Below are 25,554 nucleotides of genomic sequence, written 5' to 3' on the forward strand. Positions count from 1 at the left end.
ATTCCTTTTATTGCTGAGTATTATTACATGTATGTATGTGTATGGCTATATAAAATTTTGCTTATTCATTCATCAGTTGATTGGACTTTTATGGTTTCCATTTTTTGGCTCTTACGAATAATGCCACAGTGAACATTCAGGCACATGTTTTTGTATGCACATTTTATTTATTTTGTATACACATAGAAGTAGAATTTCTGGGTCAAATGGTAACATCTAACCTTTTGAGGAATTGCCAGACTGTTTTCCAAAGCAATTGTCCCATTTTACATTCTGACCAGGAAAGGAAAGTCGCTCAGTTGTGTCCGACTCTTTGCGACCCCATGGACTGTAGCCTACCAGGCTTCTCAGTCCATGGGATTTTCCAGGCAAGAGTACTGGAGTGGGTTGCCATTTCCTTCTCCAGGGGATCTTCCCGACCCAGGGATCGAACCCAGGTCTCCCGCATTGTAGGCAGACACTTTACCCACTGAACCACCAGGGAAGCCTACAGCAGATGTATAAATGTTCTGTAACTATAACTGCACATGTGCTCCATCGTGTCCAACTCTTGGCAACTCTGTGAACTACAGTCAGCCAGGGATCTCTGTCCATGGGATTTTCCAGGCAAGAATAATGGAGTGGGCTGCTATTTCCTACTCCAGGGGATCTTCCCAAACCAGGGATCGTACTAGCATCTCTTGCGTCTCCTGCATTGGCAGTGGATGCTTTACCACTGTGCTGCCTGGGAAGTCCATAAGGGTTCGTTTCTCTATATCCATGAAAACCCTTGCTATTGTCTGATTATAACCATCCTAGTGTGTGTGAAGTGATTCTCATTGTGGTTTTGAGTTGCATTTCCCTGATGACTCATGTTACCATCTTTTCATATGGTTATTAGCTATTAGTATGTATTCTCTGAAGAAGTGTCTATTCAGACCCCTTTTCCAGTTATTGTTTTTTTATTGAGTTGTAAGATTCCCTTATATATTCTGGATACAAATCCCTTGTCAATTATGTGATTTGCAACACTATTCCCAACATGTCTATAAGACTTTTTTAAAAAAGAAAAAGTTGGTTTTTCAGTTATTAGATAGAAATAAACCATTAATTTCTATTAAAATTTTTCCAATCAACATACTCCAATAAAAATTAATTTAAAAAATTTCCATAGCCTAGAAGTAAGGAAAAAATTCTCAAAAACAAAATTCTCAAGTTGGTTGAATGAGCTGGACTTTGGTTGTTTAGAGGTAAGCATGAGGCAGTTTGGTCTAATAGCACCCAATGGCTGGCCCATGGGTCAGCTGTATCTCTGTATCACTTAGAAAGTTTATTATTATTAAAAAAAAATTCCAAGCCTTACCTCAGACATACTGAGTTAGAATGCCTGGAGGTAAGACCAGGGAATCAATATTTTAAAAATCCAGATTTGAGAACTATTCTGCCTTAAATTATAGTGAAACAAAGGCATAACTTCTCTTTCTGGGCAGGCAAACCACCTCTTCTATCGAGCGGAAGTAAACATTAACATCTTAGACTCTAGTAGGAAGCAAGGAAAAGGTTGATGGCAAACAGACTGAACTGTCAGAAAAAATCAGGTTCACACCCTGCATGACTTTTCGGTGAGGCATAGGACTTAGTCCAGGGTGAGCTGGAAATGCATGTGTTTAAAAATAACAAGGTTGGCCGCGTGGTCAAGTTCCTTTTCCAGCTGAGGTCTTGATGGCCAACTACTTTGGCTCCAGACAGGGCGACTTGAAGCAGTTTCTTCTATGATAAGCAGTCAGCTCCTTTACATAGCTGCTGACTAATCTGTTGCCTGTTTCCCCATTTAAGATACCTTCCCAAAGACATCCAGTGAATCAGTCCATTCACTTGACCTTTCATCACCTTGGGATATCCATTAGCAACAGGAACACACCGAGCCAAGAGGCTGAGCCCATTATGCACTGTGTCTCTCTCTCAGAGAGTGAGGAGTTGCAAGGGGGAAGGACCAAGGTGAGCCCGTTTTCCCCTCCTAACCATAATCAAAACACTGTGGACAGGCTCTGGGCCTGACCCCTGCTCCACTGCCGGTCTGTCCAGAGCTGTCCTGTCTTGAATGGCTCCTGGCATGAAGTATAAGGTGACAGGAAAATCTTGGGATGTTTGCTGACGGAGTACGTGACTTTATGGTAGAGGCTGCACACTGGTGATCTAGTTTGCATCTTGCTTATAAGTCATTAAAAAAAAAAGAATTAGTTGCCGGCTTTTAAGCATCAATAGACCTCCTTAAAAAAAAAAAATCAGGATTTCCATTTTATTTGAAAAACTGAAGACCTGCAACCTGGGTTTTTGTTTTCAGAGTACCTGTCAATTACTTCTCTATGTCTCACCCTGAGGATGTTGGCTGGTCACCAATACGCATCTCATGTCAAGTTCACATCACTTTTTTACTTTATATGCACTATTTATTTACATTACCTGCTTGACTCCTATAGACATCTGAAGTTGCCACCTCCCCATCATCTCATCACTGCCTATATCCACATGATTTTGAGGTGCTCCACTTACTTGTTCCCCCAAGGTCCAAACGATTATACCCACATTTTCAACATTATTGGATTGGATATAAGGAATGACACCTAAGATGTGGCTTTAGTTTACATTCAAAACAGCTAAAACATCTCTTGGCTTATGGTCACCTGGACACAATTCCAGATTCCGGGGATATATACCCACTCATACCTTTTCATCCCATTAAAGAAAAAAGATAACAGGTAGACAGGTTGAGTCTACAGTAACTTTATTGTAACAGAGAAACCAGGCTGCAACAAGTCTACATGATTAGAGCAAATGGTGGTTTTCTTTCCAGAGAGTGAAGCCTGAGCCCAGCTGGCAGCACACGAAGGTTAAAACTGAAGCCCAGAATATCCTCTTTCCCGGTTCTACCCTGCACTGCCTGACTCCTGATGAGACGACTGACCGCACAACCACACTGCACAAAGGTACGAGGGCCAGCTGGGCAGAGGCAACATCCTCACATTGCAGAGGATGCCCAAATAAAGTGCGGTTACCTACTCTTTGCTATTCTTTGCTGAGAAAAGCGAGGGTATTGGGATGAGCAGTGAATAATGTTCTTCATTCTTTAAATAAATAAATCCTATGGGATGGGACTGATGGTCACTCAGGGAGTAAGTAGGACAGGATGAATATCTGCGCTAGTTACAGATCTCTGGGCCCGAGGAAAGGAACAGCAGTGATTAGGGAGAAAAGAGGAACATTAAAATCTTGCAGGTACTAGAAAGAAAAGCCTTCTTTCTCTTTTTCTTAAATAAGATGGGAAAGAGCATCTTTTATTTTCTCCCACTACAGTGGCAGCAGACTCGCTATAAAACATGATTTCCATAATACAGTTTGTTGACAAGTTGCTCAGTCACGGGAGGACAAACATGAGGCTGACTGCTAATGTTAGAACTTCATCTTTTCATAAAGCCTCTAACAGGTGCTGTTTTCAGGCTGGTTCTCCAGAGAAACCCATGACACCAAAAGGTGTTTCACTTAAAGCTTCTGAAATATTGCAATGGTGTGATTGACAGGGTTTTTTTTTTTGGGGGGGGGCGCTTTCTCGTACATGTAAACTCTGGTGGAAAAAATGGAAATAAAGGATGAGGGCGAGTTTGGTTTACAGCCACAAAGCTCCCGACACCAGTCACAGGTGCCTCCGCCCTATTTCACTGCACGTTCTTTTCTGAGAAACACATTCAATCGTAGAGTTTTAAAGTACTGTGGTTTGAAAAAAATGATCCGCTCACCACCATCCACCCTCCCTCTTCCTCCATGTGGATCTCATAACAGCAGAGGCTGAAGACAGGAAGGTTGTCTCTGTTCCCGCTGACCAGGGGAATTACTTGGTGACCTGGTGAATGGCGTGAGCAAGGTATGCCACGTTGCCTGAGGTGACCCCTGCCACCGAGATGCGGCCATCCTTTGTCATGTAGATGGAGAACTCCTTGGTCAGCCGCTCCACCTGCAGAGAGGAGAGTGTGTGGGTCCTTCCTGGTTGAGGGGGGTGGTCTCCCCAGCCCTGGCACAGCACAACTAGCCAATGGTTAGAACAGAAAAAAAAGAACAGACGCTGTTTTCTCACTTAAACCCATTCCTAGAGTTTGGTGTGTTAGCTTAGAACAAAAGAAGAATAAATAGCTATCTTAAAGTAGGATGTTGAATTCTGAGGTGGGGACAGTGGAAAAAAATCTTAGATTCAGCATTTCTAGAAAAATTGACCCAGAATCTAGCTATGGAATAGCTACTTCTCCCATCAATATTCAGGCTCTTGCTTGTTCTGGAATCCTTTCTGAGAAACAGTGCTGGTCATAAAAATGTCCAAGGCAAGCTCTGTTCTTCAGAAGTTTGTAACCTCACAGAGTAAACAGATAGGTAAAGAACTAGCAAAAGGTAAACGACTAACAAAGAATAAGATGAAATGAATGCTTCATACTTCTTACCTAAAAAGGCTTCGAAATGATTCTTCCTAGGGTAATCCTAAATACACAGGTGGCCTGAGGAATTCTGGTTGGCAAGGACAGATCAATTAGTCAGCGGGAGAGAAATGGGAGTCTACTCACCTGTTCAGGCTTTAGGCCTGTGTAACAAAACATGCCAATCTGGTCAGTGATGTGCTGCCAGTTGTGGGAGGAGCCCTCCTTCTTGAGGTTGGACACCAGCTGTGTCCGCATGCTGATGATGCGGTCGGCCATGCCCTTTACTTCTTGCAACCTGTAAAAAAAATCCCCCAAGATGTAGCTCAGTTCTGGCCAAGCACTGACAGATAAGCCTGCTCTCAGCACTTTGTTCTTGACCAAGTCCTAGTCTGGGAAGAAAGCTATTTGATAGCTTTCTGCTTTATATCAGAACACTATGATCAGGCAACTAAAATAGTTGACATAATTGAGTTATTAAGGAAAATGAACAGAGTGCCTTTCTACTTACCAGAAGGATACTGCCCAATTTATGAATTATTTAATAAAGCCAATTAGATTTTCAAATTAAAAAAAAAAGAATGAATAAATCATTCTAAAACTTAGGAGGGCTAAGGCTCTCCATCTTTTATGCAGGGGGCAAAACCTTCAAATTATACAGTAAAATATTACCTTATTCTTTAACATGGATGGCAGAAACATTCCCACCTTCACACTTGAGACAGTGTACCGTGAAATGGCCATGCACCCAGCCATGTCTAAGTGCTGAGGAGAAGGGGAGGGCTGAGACCCGGCCCTTGCCTTTAAAGGCTCGCCACCTGCGGCCAGGGCATACCTGTAAAAACCGACTATGGAACAAAGCAGGACAAGCCGTGAACCAATAGATTTGTGCTGTGCTAAGAGAGCCCTGAGAGGAGAGGGTTAATTTCATCTGAGGAGCAAAGAAAGCAGTCCTCTGGATTCAAGACACAGTTTCCTCCTTCCTCAGGATCTACCCTTTCATTCCATTCCTGTGGAGCTCTGGGCAATTCTTGTGGGCTTTTACCAGCTAGATGACTGTGAAGAATTTACCTCCTTGTTCTTATGGGTTCACTTTTCCAAACCATCTCTCTATGATGATGTCATGCAGAGTTAGAAACGAGGTTACATGTTGCCAAGTAAAGGTCAAATAAGAGTCTTCGTAATAAGAGTCTTAGTAGAGTCTTATGTGACCCGGTTAAACATTCGTAAATTTGGCACTTGCACACAAAGATGTAGATTTGCAGCCTCTCTTAAAAAACAAGAAGCTGGCAACATTGCATCAGCAGTGTGATGACTCGCTGGAGCTGGAACCCCTGGCCCCACTATGGATGGCTTTTGATTTTAAATTTCCTGTAGCCCTATTCATCCAGTTCCACTCACTTTGAGCCTGGGCCCTAAAGGCACTGAATATGTGAAATGGGTAGATGCAGGGCCACTTCAGCAACCACTGCCCCCAAGGGTCACATCCATGATCCTTGCTATCCACAGAATGAAGATCTGACTTCTTACAGAATCAGAGTACTTCCTGATCTGCTCTCACCGTCCCAGCTTCGCTGCCCTCTCCATCCTCCTTACACTCAGTGTTTCTGCCACAAGACTCACTTGCGACGTTCAAAGCACATCCTGCGCCTGTGCTGATCCTCACGCACATCTCTCCCTCCAAGTTTCCTTTCGCCTCCCTTTCTTTGGAAAAGAGCTCCCTCTCTCTTCAAGGCACAGTCAAATGACGCTGTCTGCATCACATCCTTCCTCATCTCCCACTAATCAACAGCTCTTCCTTTACTCAGCATTTATCCTGTCTGTCTGTCTTGTATCAGTGCTATACATGTTATCTCTCTCACTAGATTATAAACTCCCCAAAGGGACAAACATCTTAGTCACCTAGCACAGTATCTCTGTCATCTCTGTACACTACAGACTTCAAATGAATATTGAAATGGACACATTAAAAAAAAAAATCTTGATAACCATTAAGGACTATGGAAGTCTTATTTAAAAACCACTTAAAAATTAAGAAAAAAGGTTATAATTCTTTGCGACAAAAACAAACCAACCCTACACATATATATTTAATATATACATACACATATAATAATAAATATATAGACATATTATTCATGTTACAATAGGAATAATAACAGGCAAAGGGAAAAAAAAAATCTGGGTTATAGTGACTTGCCCAAATTTTATGAAATGTAATCACACAATAATTTTGTAAAGGAAAAAAAATAAAATTCTAATTTAAAAAGTAGTTGATTTTTTAGTAAGCCTAGCATATATCTGAAATATCTCGAATCAGACTCTAGTTACCCTCAATGTTCATAGGATTAATTTAAGGTAGAAAAAATAGTTGTCACATGATATCCAGGTGAGCTGAGGATGAAGTTTCTTACAGACTTAGCTTTTCTATCCCATTAGCTGCTTAGGGATCTACCCCTCAGCTAATCAGCTATACAGGATAAACTCTTACATAACAAATCACATCTTCCAAGACTCTGAATTATATAGAGCAAGGATTGGTAAGCTTTCTCTAAAGGGCTAGATCATAAATATATTAGGTTCTGTGGGCTGTATAACCCTCTGTCACAACTATTGAACTCTGCTGTTGTGACATGAGAGCATCCATACAAATTTATCAAGAAGAGGGTAGGGCTGTGTGCCAATAAAATGTTATTTATTAGAATTGGGGCAGCCTAGATTTGATCTGCAGAACATAGTTTGCCAACCCCTGATCTAGAGCAATGTTTTCTAAACTGTGGCCATGACCCATTAGTAGGTCACAAACTCAATATAGTTGGGGGCAATTGGCATTTAAAAAAAATTGGAATATAGCTCAGGAAGACCTAATATTGAGTTTTGAAAGCTATATATATACACACACACACACACACATATATACACATATATAGTATATATATGTATATAGTTTCAGTTATATATTCATACATACATAGGTGATGATGTAAGACATAAGCTTTATGTGGATTGTGATTAAAAAATCTTTTTTTTCTGAGTAACACTAATTTATAGCACAGGTGCCAAGAGATTCAGATAGTATAGATAATACAAAATATGCAGAAATACCAATTCAATGCTTGCTATTATTAGGATAAAAACCAAAGATATAACATTCGTTAAGAAAGTTTTCCTACGTAAGACACTTCAGTTTAGGAGAAGGCAGGTTTTGCTTAACATGGAGATAATGGACCACAGGGAACTGCTGTTTCTGAATTAGGCCTGTCTCTTACAGGAGAGAACCAATTTATTCGTTCGAAAGTGCTGATAAAATGCATACTCCTCTCTCCTTCCCCTTTCACCTATGGAAGCTGAGTGATAACTGCATGCCCCTATAAGCCAAGTATAAGGGAGCTTTGAAGGATCAGTGGTGGGAAAGGCAGATGGCTGGGGAGGTGCAAATCGCCTTTACCATTGTTTCCGCAAATCTGGGCTTGTGAGAATAGTGGAGGCAATCCGGGCCCCATTGATAGGGGGGTTGGAATACATGGGACGGATCAGGATCTTCAACTGGGACTCAACTCTTTTGGCTTCCTCGGCATCTTTGCAGACCACAGTGAAGGCTCCCACACGCTCACCTGAAAAGACAAAACGGATCTTGTCCTCTGGTTCTCTGATTGAAAATGATAAAGGTAATCACGATTAAATTTGCTATCTCTTATATGTTTCCATTAGAAGCACTACAAAAATAACTCTTTGTTATAAACACATCCTCATGTGCAATCCCTCCCCACTCGACTCTACACTTTTGTGGCCCTCTCTCCCAGCACTTCTTCAATCTCAATAAAACACACATTACCCTCAGTCCTTTAGCTTACCATATAAGCCCATGTTCTTGGCATAGGACTGGCAGAGACAAACATTAATGCCCTGTTCGATGAAGTGGCGCACAGCCCAGGCATCCTTGTTACCATCACCACTGGCAAAGCCTTGGTAGGCCATGTCAAAGAATGCAAAGAGATTGTTTTTCTGGGAAGGAAAGAAAAGATGACCAAAGCTTTACACAGTCCTTCTTAAGACGCCCCAGATGATTACCTGTGCTTATTGGGACCATGCCTGCTTTGCTTAGGGTCAACAATTTTGCCCCCAGGTGTCAGTTTGGAGATGTTTATCTTTCCTAGAGTTAAGATATTAACATATATATGTATATTTTATGTTGGTGGATATCGGCCTTCAAGAAGACATTAAGAAAAGCTAATCCAGTCTGGATAGAATGCTGTGTGGTCAAACAGGAAAACTGCTTTCTTGTTTTTCGGCCCAGCTGTGCAGCGTGTAGGATCTTAGTTCCCTGACCAGAAATTGAACCTGCGCCCCCTGCATTGGAAGAGCAGAGTCTTAACCACTGGACTGTCAGGGAAGTCCAAACAGGAAGCTCTTCTAAGGCCCACAGTGGTCTGGGTAATTATTTTGGTCCAGTCAACATACGACTAGCTTCAGCCTTTCCTGGGGCTAATGTGACTCTGGCAGGCCATCTTATTCCAGGCCACATTATAACCATCTCATCTGGAAAGTGCTCTCTGAATGCTGTTTCTCTGTCTCATTCTGTTCGTAGCTTAGGTTTGACAGAATCAAAAGAAAGGGAAAACCAAAAGGAATGAGAATGGGGACGTGAGGCAATAGGAGTATCTCCCTCCTTGGGAACTTTGATGAGTGCCTTCTCTCATAGAAGAATGAGACTCACTGTGGATAATTAATGGCAGTGCTGAGAAGAGTGGCAAAGACAGGAGGGGATGTGAAACAGTGGATGAAAGGATGACCGCGTAACCACTGACCAGGGCAAGTGGAGGCACCACCAGCAGATGCCATGGGGCTGAGGATGCCAACTGTGCAGACTAGCCAGGGACAAGTTTTATCAGAGTCCCATACATCTTGGCTGAGGAACAAAAGGTTATTTTCAAACTCCTGGTGTATCATGAATTACAGAACTGCTAATTATGCAAATGAGGAATTCTTTTCTGGTGACTACACAATGAGTGGAAATTTCATGCAGCCTTGAGGTTAATTCTCACTGCTAAGACTCTGCCAAGTGAAGCGTCCAAGGCTAGTTCCTAAATGCAGAACTGTCAGCGGTCAGTTCACCCCCCTCACCTTCACCACTGTCGCCATCTCCTTCCACTGCTCAGGACGAGGGTCCACTCCCGTGGGGTTGTGGGCACAGGCGTGCAGGAGAATGACACTCTGCGCTGGTATTTTCTAAAAAGAACAAGGACCAAGAGATTACTCTGCAGCTTTACAAGAGATCATTTACCTGAAATGCACAGGGTCACCATTATTTGATAAGTAACGAAGATAACATGAGGTCTGGAATTAGCTCATCTTGGGTTTTTTTTTTTTTTGGCCACTCCACGTGGCATGAAGGATCTTAGTTCCCCGACCAGGGATCAAATCCATAATATCTTGCAGTGGATGGAGAGGCTTAACCACTGGGCCACCAGGAAGTCCCTGGACCACCAGGTAGTCCCTCATCCCAGTATTTTAAGTTGGATATTGGACTCAAGTAGGGAGACTTCAAACCTCCACAAGGAGGTTTATTCCTTGTTCCCTCTCCCTCCTGCCCTGAGAGCCACACTTACTGAAATGTCCTCAATAGCGCCTGTGAAGTCAAAGCCGCAGGTCTTGGGGTCATAGTACCGATAACTCTGGAGTTGCATGCCAGCATCCCTGAAGATGGGTGTATGATTCCCCCAGGTTGGTTTGGGCAGGAAGACATCCCGGCTGAACTTAAAAAATCTTTGCTAAAAGATTGAATGAAAGTGAATGGAAAAATGAAGAAAGGAGAGTCCAAAAAAAAAAAAAAAAGTATATTTTACTGAGAGGACGTTTTGCTCTACTGAAAGTCAGCTGCTCTCTATGACTGAGAGACAGTGGTGACTCAGCAGTGAGACTTCCTGGGTTGGTTCAGGCTCCGACAATTATACTGGGCTGTGTCGCCAAGGATTTGTCTGGGCTCACTTTCTTCCTCTGTAAAATGGCACTAACTAAGTCTCCCTCAGAAAGATAAAACATGTTAAAATATAAAAGCTCCTAGTTATAGTATGTGCTCAGTAAGTTGTACTTTACAATAATCTCTTCCTTATTGTTTTTCCCAAGTACTTCCATTCCTCCCCTCCTCAAACTTCATGTATCAGAGAACAGGAAATCTTCCAGCCTTGTGGAAAGAGAAAATCTACTTCCAGGTCAGAAGTCAAACACATATGGAGTTGGGAACCCCATCATCCCTAACTTACAGACCATCTTACAGCTCTTTCCTGAAGGAGTTTCCAGACTCACCAGAAAATTGGCTCCGATCCTTAAGGCCCCGGTTCCAGAAATGGTCTGCACGGTGACATACTGAAGGAGAGAGGCGAGTGGTCAGTGAGGTGCAGCCCTCTCTCTGCGGGCCCACAACTTACCCAAACTGCGCCCAAGCCCACAGAGAGGCACTGTACAGTCAGTACCCCTCCTTCTTCAGAAGCCGAGGACACCCTTCCAAGTGGAGATTTGGAAACAAGAGAACAGCACTATTGTTTTCATTCCATTTTCTGAGAGACAGATAGACTCTCCTTGCTGCTGCTGCTGCTAAGTCGCTTCAGTCGTGTCCGACTCTGTGTGACCCCATAGATGGCAGCCCACCAGGCTCCCCCGTCCCTGGGATTCTCCAGGCAAGACTCTCCTTACAGGTTCTCAGAAGAGCTGGTTCTTCACCTTCCAGCACCTTTGCTCATGTGGACACTAATTCAGGCCTGGCCTGAAAACTGTCAGTGTCATACTGTGTTGCAGAAATTTTCAGGATACAACTCCCGCCTCAACCAGATATGAAAAAGGACTGATTTATATATAGAAAAAAAACATGACCAACAGCCACTACATTAAAATATTATTCTAGACTTAGATGAAATCGAATGACTGTCTGAACATGAAAAAGCAACTCATCTTAAAAAGTCAACAAGTATGTTATAATAACATTATTACATGAATCATAGCCTATGAGTTTTCATAATCTGAAAATATCTTTTGGGTAACAGGGAAACGGCCTCAGTAAATCTTCAAATTGGTCAACTTTAGGGGATGACGAAGAAACTACAGTAGGGTTTTTTTTGTTTGTTTGCTTGAAGACACCACAAAGTACTATGCTCTATAAAACATAAGTCTATTTTCTGGACTGGAAGGCGGTGCATTAAATGGGGGGAACCCCTATTAATGTACTCTTTTGTAAACAAAGTTTGCCTATGCAAACTTTGGCATGATAGGAATAAAAACCTAACTGTAGATCTGATAATAAGACTGACAAAGGCATAGCAATTTATAAAAGAGAAACTGATGTTATTTTATTTAAACTGTTATTTTAAGATAGGCCAGTCTTATACTTAGCTGTAATTCACTCAAGGAACACAGACTAAGCAAAATTACAGAAAAATATAGACATTTTAATGACTCGTAAACAGGTGGTTGGATCTTCCCTGGTGGCTCAGACCGTAAAGCATCTGCCTGCAATGTTGGAGACCTGGGTTCAATTTCTGGGTTGGGAAGATCCCCTGGAGAAGGAAATGGCAACTCACTCCAGTACTCTTGTCTGGAAAATCCCATGGACAGAGGAGCCTGGTAGGCTACAGTCCATGGGGTCACAAAGAGTCACAGACGACTGAGTTACTGCACTTTACTTCAACAGGTGGTTGGTTGACAGCCAGCCGTCAGACCATATTTTGTCCATGACTTACAATCAATACTACATGACCCTGGGGTTGAGGGTGTATGCTTTTCTTGGAGTTAATGAACTGATGTACTGACTTAGACCAGTCTTATGAGTAAACCATTTACTCTGGCCTAGGGAAGGGGGAAGGGAGATGTGTTAGTTTAGCTTTGCTACTTTGTGTGTTTTCCCCCAGACTTACCCAGAAAAGTAAATATTTAAACACACAAATGTATCTATTTAAAAAATATATTTGCTTCAAAGGCAAGTAAACTGTAATGCACATGAGCCCACATGTCAGGCTAGCTGGCTGTATCCCATGTGCATGAACTGGCTTATGCTTTTTCTGTGGGTGCATACAAGAATCTGTTTGTAAAAAGCTTATGTTCAGTGACCTTTAGGGACCTCTTTCTTTCATAGAAAGAGGGCCCCCAGGGAACTGGAGGGAGGAGACACCTAGCAGTCCCTTGTGCATCCTCTCACGGCTATAGTGAGGCTCTCTGCCCTGAGAGGAGGGAGACACTCAGAAGTCAGTATGGTCTGCTCTCTTTCTACGTGCAAGCTGGCTGTGAAGAGGCGGCAGAGGACTGCCAGACTTGTCTTGGCCCCAGAAGTCCCCCTGTGGCTTGTTTTCTGCCTGTTTCCTGTACCTAAGCTGGAAGCGTGGGAGCATGAGGATGAGAGGGCTAACTTCAGGCCTTAAAACTCAGCATAGTTTGGCACTCTTAAAAGCCATTCAGTGTAAAACGAACAAGAGCTCACACAGACTAACAGCAAAAGCAGTGGCAAATCTTTGGTCAGATTACACTTTCATATTCCTACTTCATTTTGGGAATTAGTATTATAGGAAATCTTTTATTGAACGAGTGCCGATTTACTATCTAAAGGATGAGATATTAGTCATCATGTAGCCACCTCCAAACAATCATCACACACAAAGTGATATATCTTGTTTAAATTATTTCAAATTTCTTTAATCTGTTAAATTTAAAAATAGACCCGGTATGATGCCAGAGTCTGTGCTACTTACCCGGCCACTTTTCAACACTTCATTGTTCTCACCCAGGGCTAGTTCTGCAGATGCCTTACAAAATTCAGCCAGTCCCCCAATGGGCAGGTATTCTTTATCCAAATTTTTTGCAGCAATCTGGGCCTCCGCCTAGATAAGGAAAAAATGTTTTCTAAGTTAAATTTTGGAAGTAAAGCCTCTTTTAAAAAGTTTGGAGATACTGTCCAAGAAGAAGGGTAACTAGAATATATTTTATAAATAGCACAGAAATTTTATATTTTTTAAATCATATTTTATTATTTTTTAAAGTTAGGTTTTATGTGAATGGGTAGGTATATGATATCTCTTGGTTTAACAAAACATGGCATTCTCAGGATGCACAAGAGCAAAGTTTAAGAGCAACACTTAAAATAAATATAAGATGATAAAATCAAACTGAATACATAAAGGAGTATTTCAAGGTATATGCCAGTCTAAGAGGGCTTCCCTGGTGGCTCAGATGGTAAAGAATCTTCCTGCAATGTGGGAGACCTGGGTTCGACCCCTGGGTTGGGAAGATCGCCTGGAGGAGGGCATGGCAACCCACTCCAGTATTCTTGCCTGGAGAATCCCCGTGGCCAGAGGAGCCTGGCGGGCTATAGTCCATGGAGTCTCAAGGTTGACAGTTATAGTCACGTAGCTTCATGCTTTGGAGTCAGAGGCCTGGCTGACCCTTACTAGCTGTGTGACTCTGGGTGATTTATTAACCTCCTTGAATCTCAGTTTGCTCAACAGCTGTTTCTACACCTCATATGACTCAGGTAAAGAGTTAGGAGGTAATATACAAAAGTGTGTGGTAGTATTTCAGCTTCTGTCAATAGCTAACACATGCTAAATACTTAATTTTTTAAATTAAATTTTATTTTTAAAAAATTTGTTCAGGCAAATAATCTTTTTCTTTTTAATCCAGGTCTTAAAAAAATTAATTTTTGATTTCACTGGGTCTTCATTGCTGTGCATGGGCTTTTTCTAGTTGTGGCACACAGGTTTCTCACTGCAGTGGTTTCTCTTGTTTTGGAGCATGGGCTCTAGAGCATGGGCTCAGTAGTGGCGGCACATGAGCTTAGCTGCACCAAGGCATGTGGGATCTTCTTGACCAGGGATTGAACCATGACCCCTGCACTGGCAGGCGGATTCTCATCCACTGGACCACCAGGGAAGCCTCACGCCAAATACTTTAAACTAACTCACTGAGAACAAAAGTAACCCCTCCATGACCTGAGACCCAGGAGCCGGCAGTTTTTGTGAGTCTTCTCATCACAGCTATTTTTTAAGTCCTTTTTTTCTACTTAGAGAGATGACACCTAATCTGTACTCCTACACACTCAGAAATTTCTTCTCTTGGTGGTTCATTCAGCCCCTGCTCTGTTACTGCAGTGGCTCCCAAGGGCCTGAGCCAGCCTACTGAAGCTCAAATGTGGTTCTTTACTGTCACCCGAAACTATGCTTCTGTAACTCCCACTCAGGATGCCTAGTTCTGCTGTTTGTAGGAACAACACATCACTACTCCATGTCTGGAAGTGACACAGCAGCACACTGATATTTCATCAGAAGAGGTGCAGATGGAAAGGAAATACTTTCTTTTAAAAAGTTGTTAGAAGGAAATTAGTTACATTATTTAGAGTTGTGATAACCAGTAAAAAGACTACTAATAAAAATATAACAAAATAAAATTATTTAATAGTTCAGTAGGATGAAAGGACAGAGCAGGCCTAGGTAGTTGTGTCTTATTAAGGCAATCAAAATGGGAGAAATGGAAAATAACAATGGTAACCCTCATCCACAACGGGCTATTCCTATCACCAAGAGACAATGTTTAAATCCTTGGTCCTTTTGTGCATCTTTAGGATTGATCATTATAGTCAGTTCAGTTCAGTCACTCAGTCATGTCCGACTCTTTGTGACCCCATGGACTACAGCACGCCAGTCTTCCCTGTCCATTACCAGCTCTTGGAGCTTACTTAAATTCGTGTCCATCAAGTCGGTGATGCCATTCAACCATCTCAGCCATCATTACACTCTGCCTGTTTTACAGATAATCATAGAAGTTAAATCTTGGAAAAGATCATATAGTTCCAACCTCTCACTTTTATAGCTAAGGAGACTACCCCAGATAACACATGTGATTCAGGTAGTGAGTATTAGAACTAGAACCCAGGTCTTCTGATTCCCAATCCAGGAGTCTGTCTTCAGGAGGGCCCCTCAGTTATTTATCCCCATCAAACAGATGTCTAGCAAGCTTACCTTCCGGACACTTGAAAGCACATAAGGCTTTCCATTATCATCCCGGTAGGCACCAACTCCCAGGTTCATCTTTTTGCTGTTGGTGTCTCTCTTAAAGGCTTCGGTTACTCCCAGGATGGGATCTGGGGGTCCCATCTCCACATGAGCCCACCAGGAGCTGTAATGGGAAAAATAAGACATCAGTCACAGTACCTAGATTTCCATGGCCAGAGACAACTTGGATCTGCCAAAAATCCATTTCAAGAAATGTTTGCATGTCTACTATGCATACAGTATAGCAATAGATACCAATATAATACAATACCTAAGACATCACAGCATTTGCTGAAGAGTGGAGAAGGCCAATAATATCAACACAAATGCTGTGAGAAGCAAAAGGCAGGGATACCTGAATCATCCTGGGAAGGACAGGGTGGATGTACATGCTTTCAACGCAATCCAAACCTGACCTGAATTCCCAGGCAAAGGATACCGCAAGTAATTTGGCAGTAAGAAGCTGAGTGGTAAATGATGAGAGAAGAGAAGGAAGCAAGGCCAATGTAAAGTTGTTACGTAATACACCCAACCAAGGGGGTTGCATTTTAGCCTGTTTACCAACTTGTTAAGGGCATCATTTGGAAAGCCTGCTAAAATAGACTGCAGGGCTCTACTTTGGATGCAGTGAAAATATACAGAATCATTTAAGTTTTTTATCTGGAGGGCAGATGGTGATCAGGTAAGAACAGTGATGTGAACAGATTTTTATAGCTTGTCTGGTCACAAGATGGTCACTGAATGCAGAGAGGGAGAGGAAATGCAGAAGGATCACTGAAAAATCTGGTTCCTTACCCAGCAAGAGAAAGAGGTGAAGGCTTGAACCAGGCCGGGGCAGAAGTGGTGGAGAAGATGACAAAGAATTGCCAGGTATTTAGAGCAGTTGTAACACTGCACTGATTTCCTTATTATTTATTGAGTTAAAATCTTTAACAATGCTCAGTATGTTATATTTGTATGAGTCATGATTTTACCTTAAAAGATATCCTTTAAATGAAATCTTGCCACTTGCAGCAATGTGGATTGACTTGGGAGGGCATTATGTGAAGTGAAATTAAGTCAGACAGAGAAAGGCAAATACTGTATATCACTTACCTGTGGAATCTAAAAAATACAACAAAGCTAGTGAACCTATCAAAAAAGAAGCAGACCCAGAAATACAGAAAACAAAGGAGTGGTCACCAGTGGAGAGTGTGCACGGGCCCAGCTGCTTTGTGGCATGCAGAATCCTTTCAGGCCAGGGATCAAGCCTGTGTCCCCTGCATTGGCAGGGGGATTCTTATCCATTGGATCACTAGGAAAGTTCTCTGTACATCTTCTTTTTTTAAAATAAGACTTGAGATTGTGTGTTTTTACTCCTCATCTGTAGCTGAAGTTATAGTGTTTTCTTTTTGGCATGCAGGATCTTAGTTCCCAGAGCAAGGATCAAACCCGTGTCCCCACTGGACCACCAGGGAAGCCTGAAGTTACAGATCTTAAGAGATATAAGGTCTCCATGTATAATTCAGAAAGTCTTTTTCTGTTTGTTATATCTCTGAGTGTCTGAATGTTAAATGTTTTCTATCTCTGATTACTCTATTTCTGATAAAATAGATTATAAAAACCTCAAAGTAAAGGTGGTCTGTTCTAATTGTTACAGAAACTGAATTTTTAGTGCTTAAAATGTGCTAGACTCAATTTTTCTTTTCTTTAACAGCTCAGAAACATTTTAGAAATTCAAGTTCATATAAATTAAATCCTTGATAAAGAAGACTAAATTTGATTTTAAAACCCAGCTATATATTTTATTTATTCATGTTACTATAATACAAGCATACATCTTATTCTATGTGGGTTTGTTTTTTCTCAATTTACACTAGTTCACTTGACGCTAACAGCACTCCTACACGTGCATGCTCAGTCGTGTCCAACTCTTGTGATCCCACACGGACTGTAGCCCACCAGGCTCCTCTGTCCATGGGATTCTCCAGGCAAGAATACTGGAGTAGGTTGGCATTTTCTTCTCCAGGGGATCTTCCCAAACCCAGGGATCAGAGCCGCATCTCCCTCCCCACCCTACCCTTCAGCCTGTCGCAGAGCCCCTGTTTTGAGTACCCTGAGTCATATTCCCATTGACTATGTTTTACACATGGTATTGTAAATATCTATGTTATTCTCTCCATACATCTCCCCTTCTCCCTCCTCTCCTCCCACTTTGTCCATAGGTTTGTTCTCCATTTCTCCATTGCTGCCCTGAAAATAAATGGCTGATTCTTGCTGATGTATGACAGAAAGCCACAAAATTCTGTAAAGCAATTATCCTTCAATTAAAAAAAAAAAAAAGCCACATCTCTTACGTCTCCTGCAATGGCAGGTGAATTCTTTACCACTCAGTCACCTAGGAAGCCCAACACCACTCCTAAATGTCCAAAATTATGGAAAATGTAAATTTGTGTTCAACCATATTTTTATTTTGACAAATTTTAAATTTCAACAGTAACAGTATATTTTTTTAATATATTTTTAAAATTTTACTTATGTGGCTGCACTGGGACTCTGCAGTGGCACATGGGATCTCTGATCTTCACTGTGGCATGGGGGATCTTAGTTGCAACATGTGGGCTCTAGTTCCCTGACCAGGGATCGAACCCAGCACTCTGCTTTGGGAGCAGGGAGTCTTAACCACTGGACCACCGGGGAGGTTCCCAGTAATAATATACTTTTACTTTTATTAACAGACTTTATTTTTTAGAACAGTTTATATTTAGAGAAAATTGGATAGATAGTACAGAACTCCTGTACACCCACCCCACAACAGTTTCCTCTTAACACTTTATATTAGTACCGTACACTTGTTACAATGAAAGAACCAATGGTTGCTACGTTAAGTCTACAACTTATTCAGACTTTTTAGTTTCTACCCAGCGTTCTGTATCTGTCCAGGTCACCACATCACACTTAGTTGTCATGTCCCCCTAGGCTCTTCTTGCCTGCGACAGTATCAGACATACCTTATTTTGATGATGTTGACTGTTTTGGGGGACTGGTTAGGGATACTCTGTAGGATGTCCCTCTTCTGAAATTTGTCTGATGTTCTCCTCATGATTAGACTAGGGTTATGGGTTTTGGAGAGAATTTTTGGGAGAACTGTAAATTTTGGAATACTTGAAGACAATTTCTCAGATCTTTGAATAACTTAAAATCTTGGATTCATATATAATGAGTTAACAGAGTAATTAATCATTGATATGGAGATAACTTCTAAGTATGACAAAACACTGAAATGCTGATTACTAAGCCTAATTAAGTGCTGTGTAGGACTGACATCAACTCCCTCCCCTGTTTTATCTGTGAAATATGAGTTACTTTGGTTAAGATTATAATGATTGAGTGGTTGAAACTATACTATGATCAACAGTGACACAGAAATAAATGTGTAAGTTTTTGTTTTTCAAGGGAAAAAAGTGTTGTCCTAAAGCTGCTGCTGCTAAGTCGCTTCAGTCGTGTCCGACTCTGTGTGACCCCAGAGACAGCAGCCCACCAGGCTCCCCCGTCCCTGGGATTCTCCAGGCAAGAATACTGGAGTGGGTTGCCATTTCCTTCTCCAATGCATGAAAGTGAAAAGTGAAAGGGAAGCTGCTCAGTCGTGTCCGACTCTTCAGGACCCCATGGACTGCAGCCTACCAGGCTCCTCCACCCATGGGATTTTCCAGGCAAGAGTACTGGAGTGGGCAGTTGCTCTCAAACCTTTTGGTCTTTGTATCTCTTTATTCTCCTAAAATTTACTAAGGATCCAAAAGAGCCTTTGAGCCTTTATTTATATGGCATATGCCTACCAAGATTCACTGTATCAGAAATGAAACTGAGAGACTATCCTAAAGTGTCAGTTTGTGAAAGAACATGTAAGACACACTTTAGGGGAGTTGCGTTCTATGGTAGCCTCATGGCTAGGATTCTGGGCTTTCATTGCCGTGGCCTGGTTCAATCCCTTGTCAGTGAACTGAGACGCCGCAAGTGGTGTTACATGACAAACCTTAGAAAGTGAATTTTGTTTTGATTTGTAATAACTGGGTCTGAAAAGAAGCTAGAAATGTGTCGCCATTTTAACAAGGTTTTTGCTCAATCATTCTTGGTGATTTTACCAACAATATGAAAGGTTACTTTTTACCTTTCGTGTAATCTGTCTAGATGTTAGAGATTCTGTGTTTTAGAAAGCAGAATACTTCTCTATGCTTTATGTAGACTCTCATGTCTTTGATTATTTAAGGATAAATTAGAACAAATTTAGTAGATTAATCTTAGTTTTGGCTAGCAATTCAGTGAACAAAAGAATTTAAGGTACAATGAGGTTTTTTTTTGTCTATTTTCCAACTCAAACTTATTTTTTTTGATGTTCTGCACATTTGAAAGAGCCAGGTTCTTTACAATCATGTTATATGTTTATATTATTTTGTTGTTGTTTTGATCATATAGGTAAGCAATGATTATTTCCCTGGTACTCACAAACCTTCGCTAATCTTAATCAAGGGACCAAATATTAATAACATCTAACAACACTTTCATTTGACCTTCCCCAAACTGAATCCTAGCTACAGAAAACATAAAAATTTCAGGCTATCTTTTACCAAAAACTATCTTTGTGATTGACCCCTGAAAAGCACTATCTTTTTTCTCCCCCCAATAAAACTCCTGGCAGCATGGATGCATTAGTGGATAAAACTGAGGTTTTTACCTCATGGTAAATTACTGTTCTGAGAAAAAGATTATTCTACCTTTTCCTTCAGGGATAATGAACAGAAAGAGTTTTTTTTATAGTTTCATATTATAGAAAACAAAGTCTTTATGATCTCTAAATCAGTTGCTGAGAACCTGTTGTGTGCTAAGAGCTGGGTATTAAAAAAAAAACAACAAACACAATCCCTCACCACCAGATTAGCCCAGTGGAGTGACCAGTAGGGAGTTATAGACAATATAGGCTGGGGGGTGGAGGCAAGGGGGATAATGTACAGTGATGAAGACCGGGCATAGATTATTATTCATAGGGGCCCTGAGGAAAGGGCCTGATAGCCTGGGAAGGGGAGTAAAGTACAGGCTTAGGAAGGCTTCCAGGAGAGGGTGACCTGGGAGCTAAATGCTGCAGATGAGAGGAGGAAAAAGACATTCTAAGCAGAGGCTAGGGGTAAGAAAGAGCCTAGGGTGTTGCAGTAGACACTGGAAGCTAGGGAAGCAAGGTTCCCAAAGACTTAGGTGAAATAGCCCACCTTTTGCTAGTAATCATTTATCCAATCCTAACCAATCAAATGTTTCAGCACAGCACAGCACACTATCCACACTGAAAGCCTGACGAATTATTATTTCATTAGAATTTCTTTCCCAACAATCGTTCTCTTGCTGAACTTGTGGCCAGTCAGCACTAATATACCTCTCTCCTCCACAAGGCACACGGGATGGCTGTTCAGACGCGGCTGCAGAAGTGAATTTAAGCTCTCCTGACAAGTGGAAAACTGTCTCAGTCTCTGGAGCTGTAATTGGTGTGTACAGCTAATTTTCTCTTGTCAAAGGGTGGATTATGCCATGTTCAGATTTCCCAGGCTTTTACTTCTTTTAACAGCTTGCCCTGGGCAATGTCAGGATGGGGCAAACAGCACGGATTCCAATGCTCAGTCACCTACCAGCTGTGTGAGCACTGGCAAATCAATTAACTTCTCTAAGCCTCAACTTTCCTTACTTGTAAAGTAGGGGCACAACAGTACCTATCTCAGAGGGTTGTTATAAGGATGAAAGGAGTTATTAAATGTGAAACACTCAAAAACAGGGTCTGGTACACAGTGAGTGCTTGATGTTAGCTGGTATCACTGTTACTAAGTAATTACTACTACATTTTTTTTTAAAACCATCTTGCCACTAGTACAGAGACTGGTGAGGCAAGTATATAAAAAATTCAAGGAGCTTAAGTTATAACTTTATGACCAAATGCAGGCCTTTCTTGCTTTTCAATGATTACTACTCAGTTTTTTTCTGGAGTCTTGGGAGATACATCAATTCTCCTCCTTAATAGCGCTCCTGCCAGGAGTCAAATTCCTTCTTTCTTTTTCATTGTTCTAGGCTGCTAGGTTGTTTCAGTACCTAAGCAATAGTAAGAAACAGATATCCCGAAGCAATTTCTGAACTGTGCCTGGCGAAAGCTTTCATTATATCCTACCCATGATTCAGACCCTGAAAACATGTAGCCACCTGCCCATCTATATCACTATCATTAAATGATGAGTGCAAGGAATGTCCTGAATGCCTAAGGACATAGAACTTTTAGTATGCACTTTTCACTTTTAAAACCGCAGTTCTATTTCTAAGGCCTTCCATCAACAATGACAGAGCCACTGCTCCTAAACCACAAGGAGAAGGCATCCTTCTTATTAAATGGTATGAAAAGCAATTATTTGTCAAGTTCTTTAAAAAGTTTATCTAGTAGAGAAATTTCTTCAGAAATCACCGCCTTGAGTCTTCTGGCAGAGAACTGACTGAGAGCGTTATCTTTTAAGAATTCTAAAAGAATTTCAAAATATAAAATCTTAATCTAAATAAAGGAGCAGGGATATTTCATTTGATTTAGTTCTACATCAGTAAGGATGTTTGAGTTCTTTATGCTCTTTATTATTCTATTGCTTAAAAGGGTAAAGATCATACCTATACTGCAAGAACTCTGTTTTTAAGAGATTACTAGTGGGAACCAAGAGTGCTCCAGGGACAAAATTGATGCTGATAACTTGTGGCCTACAAAGCACTCTTATCTATGCACTTTGGACAAAAGTGCAAAACTTCAGCCATTGAGCAATATTGACCAGCCAACCAAAAGATGTCAGGTGCAAAGTATGCAGATAAGCATCTCCAACTCAAAAACTCTGCAATTTTTCTGCAGGCCTACCTAGTGCTTCACAGGTTTTAAAATGCTTTCCCTCACATTCTTAATTTAAAATAAGAGAAGTTAATTAACTTGCTTATGATCATAGAATTAAAAACAACAAAGATGATACTACAACTATGATCTTCTTACTGGTTACTGTACCACTAACGTACACGGCCTTTTTAAAGGGTCTTCTGATACTCTTTCAGGTATTTCACTACAAATTAAATAATCAGAATTAAATAAGAACAGATATCTCTAAAATACATTAGCATATTTTCCTTTCTTCACTGTCCTGTGACTTTGTCCCATTTCATGTTACTGTGTTTTTATAGCACAATAAGGAAAGGTTAAATGTTTAGTGCTTTCTTTATAAAAAATGCAGCTATATGAAACACTTGAACTTAGTTCATTTAAATGACTTAAGTATGAAAATTAAGTATTTCATAGGATAAATACCCAGTTCTTCTGAATACCAACTGCCAAGGTTTCACTGTATTAGAATGAGTTGTTAAAAAAAAAAAAAAGAAACTTCAACCAGTTGAGTTTATTTTTTATAAATGTTTTCCAACTTAACCATTTGGCTTTAGGTAAAGATCACATCCACAGTGGCAGGAAAGGAGGTTCTTACTTTCTTGTTGTCTGAACAGTTAACAGTCATAGCCAGGCCTGGCACCTGTTTCTATCAGTCAGTCATGCATCAGTGTTAAACCTGAACACCTCAACTGCAGGTGCTCACATACTTTAAGACTTTTTGGTACACATTTTGCACCACTCTGGTTCCCCTATGTTTAGATTTTGAACTAAGATACAATGCTAAAATGTTGTATTTGTCTCTGTTGCATTAATTTAAAAATCAAAGTTTAAAGTTAAAATATTTCATTTGAAAGGCATGCCAACCAACGTTCTAAATGCTGAGACAGAACAGTAAAGGTAGTAGGTATAGTCTCTGCTCTCATGGAATTCACATTCTAATGGGGAAAAGACACAAAAGAATCAGGCTGTCAAAGTGAAAGAATGACTAAAAGGTCAGAGCCACAAGGATTTTCACCAGTCACTTTGTAAGTAGAGCTGAGGGCACTCAGTCAAATCCAGAGAACAAGAGATTTACAATGGTGAAACAGACTGTCACTTGGCTATAATTTTAGGTACTACTTTCTGTTCTCCAAATTTGCTGCATGAAGGATAAGCCCTCCCTAACTCTGGCCCACTAGATAGGCTGCCTTAAAGAGCACAGCTTGACAGTGGGCCAAGAAGGAACCAAATCAGGGAGAGAAGAAAGTGAAAGCCTGGGCAAACCTGTACAGGGTTTGGAAAGGACAAAGTGTCCCGCCGGCTTAGAGGCTTCCTGGATGCATTTAAACGAAAAGGCCAAGACACGTCCGAGAGGTCAAGGCTTCGCTCTTTAGAGTTAATATCTGATTGGGGTGGTTTTGGAGAGTCGGTTCCTGATTAGGGAGTTATTAAGGGCACTGTCCCAAATCGGCTTCTTGAGTGAATTAAACGGCCTGGCTTAGGTCTCTCCACTAGGAAGGGATTACTGACTCGTTTCATGCGCTGCAACCTTTTCTCTGCAACACATCACACAGTTTGAAATGACATATCTGGAATTTCTGAGTGGCAGCGACGCCTCCCTCGGGCTTGCTTGTTCACCGCAGTATCTATCTAGCACAGGTGTAGTGCCTGGCTCTGTGAAACTAGGATGAAGAAATACTAGATCAAAAAGCACAGCGAGCGGGAGGGGAAGAAAGGCAACTTTCCCACAGCTAGACCTCCTGAGGGATAAAAGGCGGGAGGGGGGAGTCACTCCACCCGGACTCTTACATCCCAGGGCCAAAGGGCTGGGGGAGGGGTCATTGGTGACTCAGGAGGCGACTGGCGGGAGGATGCTGGGAGCCAAGGCCACAGAATGCAGAGGAAGGCCGGGCCCGAAAGCCAGAGCCCAAGAATCTTCCTCCCTCGAGCTTCCTTGCCCCGACACACAAACGGTCGTCAGCCGCAGTCGGTCCAAGCCTGCAGCGTCCCAGGGAGACTACTACGGGTGAGCCGTGCCGCCCCCCAAGAGCGGCCGGGTCAAGGGCACACGCTCCCCCGGCGCCGCAGCCAATAGGCGCGAGGCAGTGCCGGCGCCGCAGCCAATCCGCGCGAGGCCTCCTCTGCGCTGCAGCCTGGGTGCTCTCCCCTCTCTCCCACCCCCAACTGAGCCGAAACTGAGATCCTACCCCCGCCCCCAACCCCTAATGGAGTCCGGGTGCCGTAGAGGGACACACTTCCTAACCCAGGGGAACACGTTGGCATGCTCTCCAACAGTCCCAGGGACATGGGAGCGGTGGGATGTAGGACCCAAAGGGTCATTGTAAGATGTGGACGCTCAATCATCAGCCCCCTGTGAATCCGAGAGGGGAGCGGAAAAAGTTGGTGTGTGAGGGTGCCCACGTGTGCCTTCAAGGCGGGTTAGACGTCCTGGGGCGCCGGCAGCTCGGCTGGGCAGGCCCGTCGCCCCGGCTCCTTTCCCCCCTGCTTACCTGGCTCTGGCAGAAGCCGCGGCAGCGAGGCCTGGGTGGAAAGCCGCGGCGACTCCAGACAGGAAACGGCCAGAGTGCAGCAGGGCCATGGTGGGTGGCAGGCGGGCAGTGGGTAGCTGGAGGACTGAGCGGAGATGCCAGCGGGCGCGGACCCAGAGGCGCGAGGTCCTGCTGAAGGTAAGGGCAGCGACTTCCCCGAGCGAAGCTAGAGCGGCCTCCCGCCAGGCCCCGAGCCGCGTCACAGCGCACCCTGGCGGTCGGAGCGGAGAGGCTGGATTTCTGTGCAGCCTTGGGTGGCTGGTCCCAGGGTCGGCGCCACGTGGTCCCGGAAAACAGTGACAGCACAGTTTATCGCAGTTTACAGCGCTCGACACACTTCATTCATTTAACGACGACGGACCGGACCGAAGGGGTAGCTGCTATTATGCCACTTTAAAAGATGGGAAAAGATAGGCTGACGTAGGTGAAGTAATTTGCCTAAGACTATAGAGCCAGTTACCTAAGTGGACGTTTCTAAATCTCTAGCCGGATGTTTCCGTAAATGCAGATCACCTCATCTCGTTCCTGAGTGGTTTCTAATCTCTGTTACGGAGAAGATAACCTGCGTTATCTCCTGGGACACTTCTGAGGATTAGGCGGGATTAGCCGATTAGGTCGAAAAACAGGGTCTGGTTTAGTAA

At 42.4% G+C, this 25,554-nt stretch overlaps 1 protein-coding gene across 1 annotated transcript; it reads right to left on the reverse strand.

The window, feature by feature from the left end:
- On the reverse strand, positions 2,748 to 25,152 carry GOT2 (glutamic-oxaloacetic transaminase 2). The gene is made up of 10 exons (XM_005692097.3): positions 24,875 to 25,152; positions 15,437 to 15,593; positions 13,175 to 13,303; positions 10,746 to 10,805; positions 10,049 to 10,210; positions 9,564 to 9,668; positions 8,294 to 8,444; positions 7,888 to 8,053; positions 4,587 to 4,737; positions 2,748 to 3,988 (listed from the first exon to the last, which is right to left on the reverse strand). The coding sequence occupies exons 1-10, from the start codon at positions 24,961 to 24,963 to the stop codon at positions 3,866 to 3,868; spliced, it is 1,293 nt and encodes a 430-aa protein (XP_005692154.2). The 5' UTR covers positions 24,964 to 25,152; the 3' UTR covers positions 2,748 to 3,865.

The sequence above is a fragment of the Capra hircus genome, chromosome 18 (assembly GCF_001704415.2).
Source record: "Capra hircus breed San Clemente chromosome 18, ASM170441v1, whole genome shotgun sequence".
Classification (NCBI taxonomy): Eukaryota; Metazoa; Chordata; class Mammalia; order Artiodactyla; family Bovidae; genus Capra; species Capra hircus.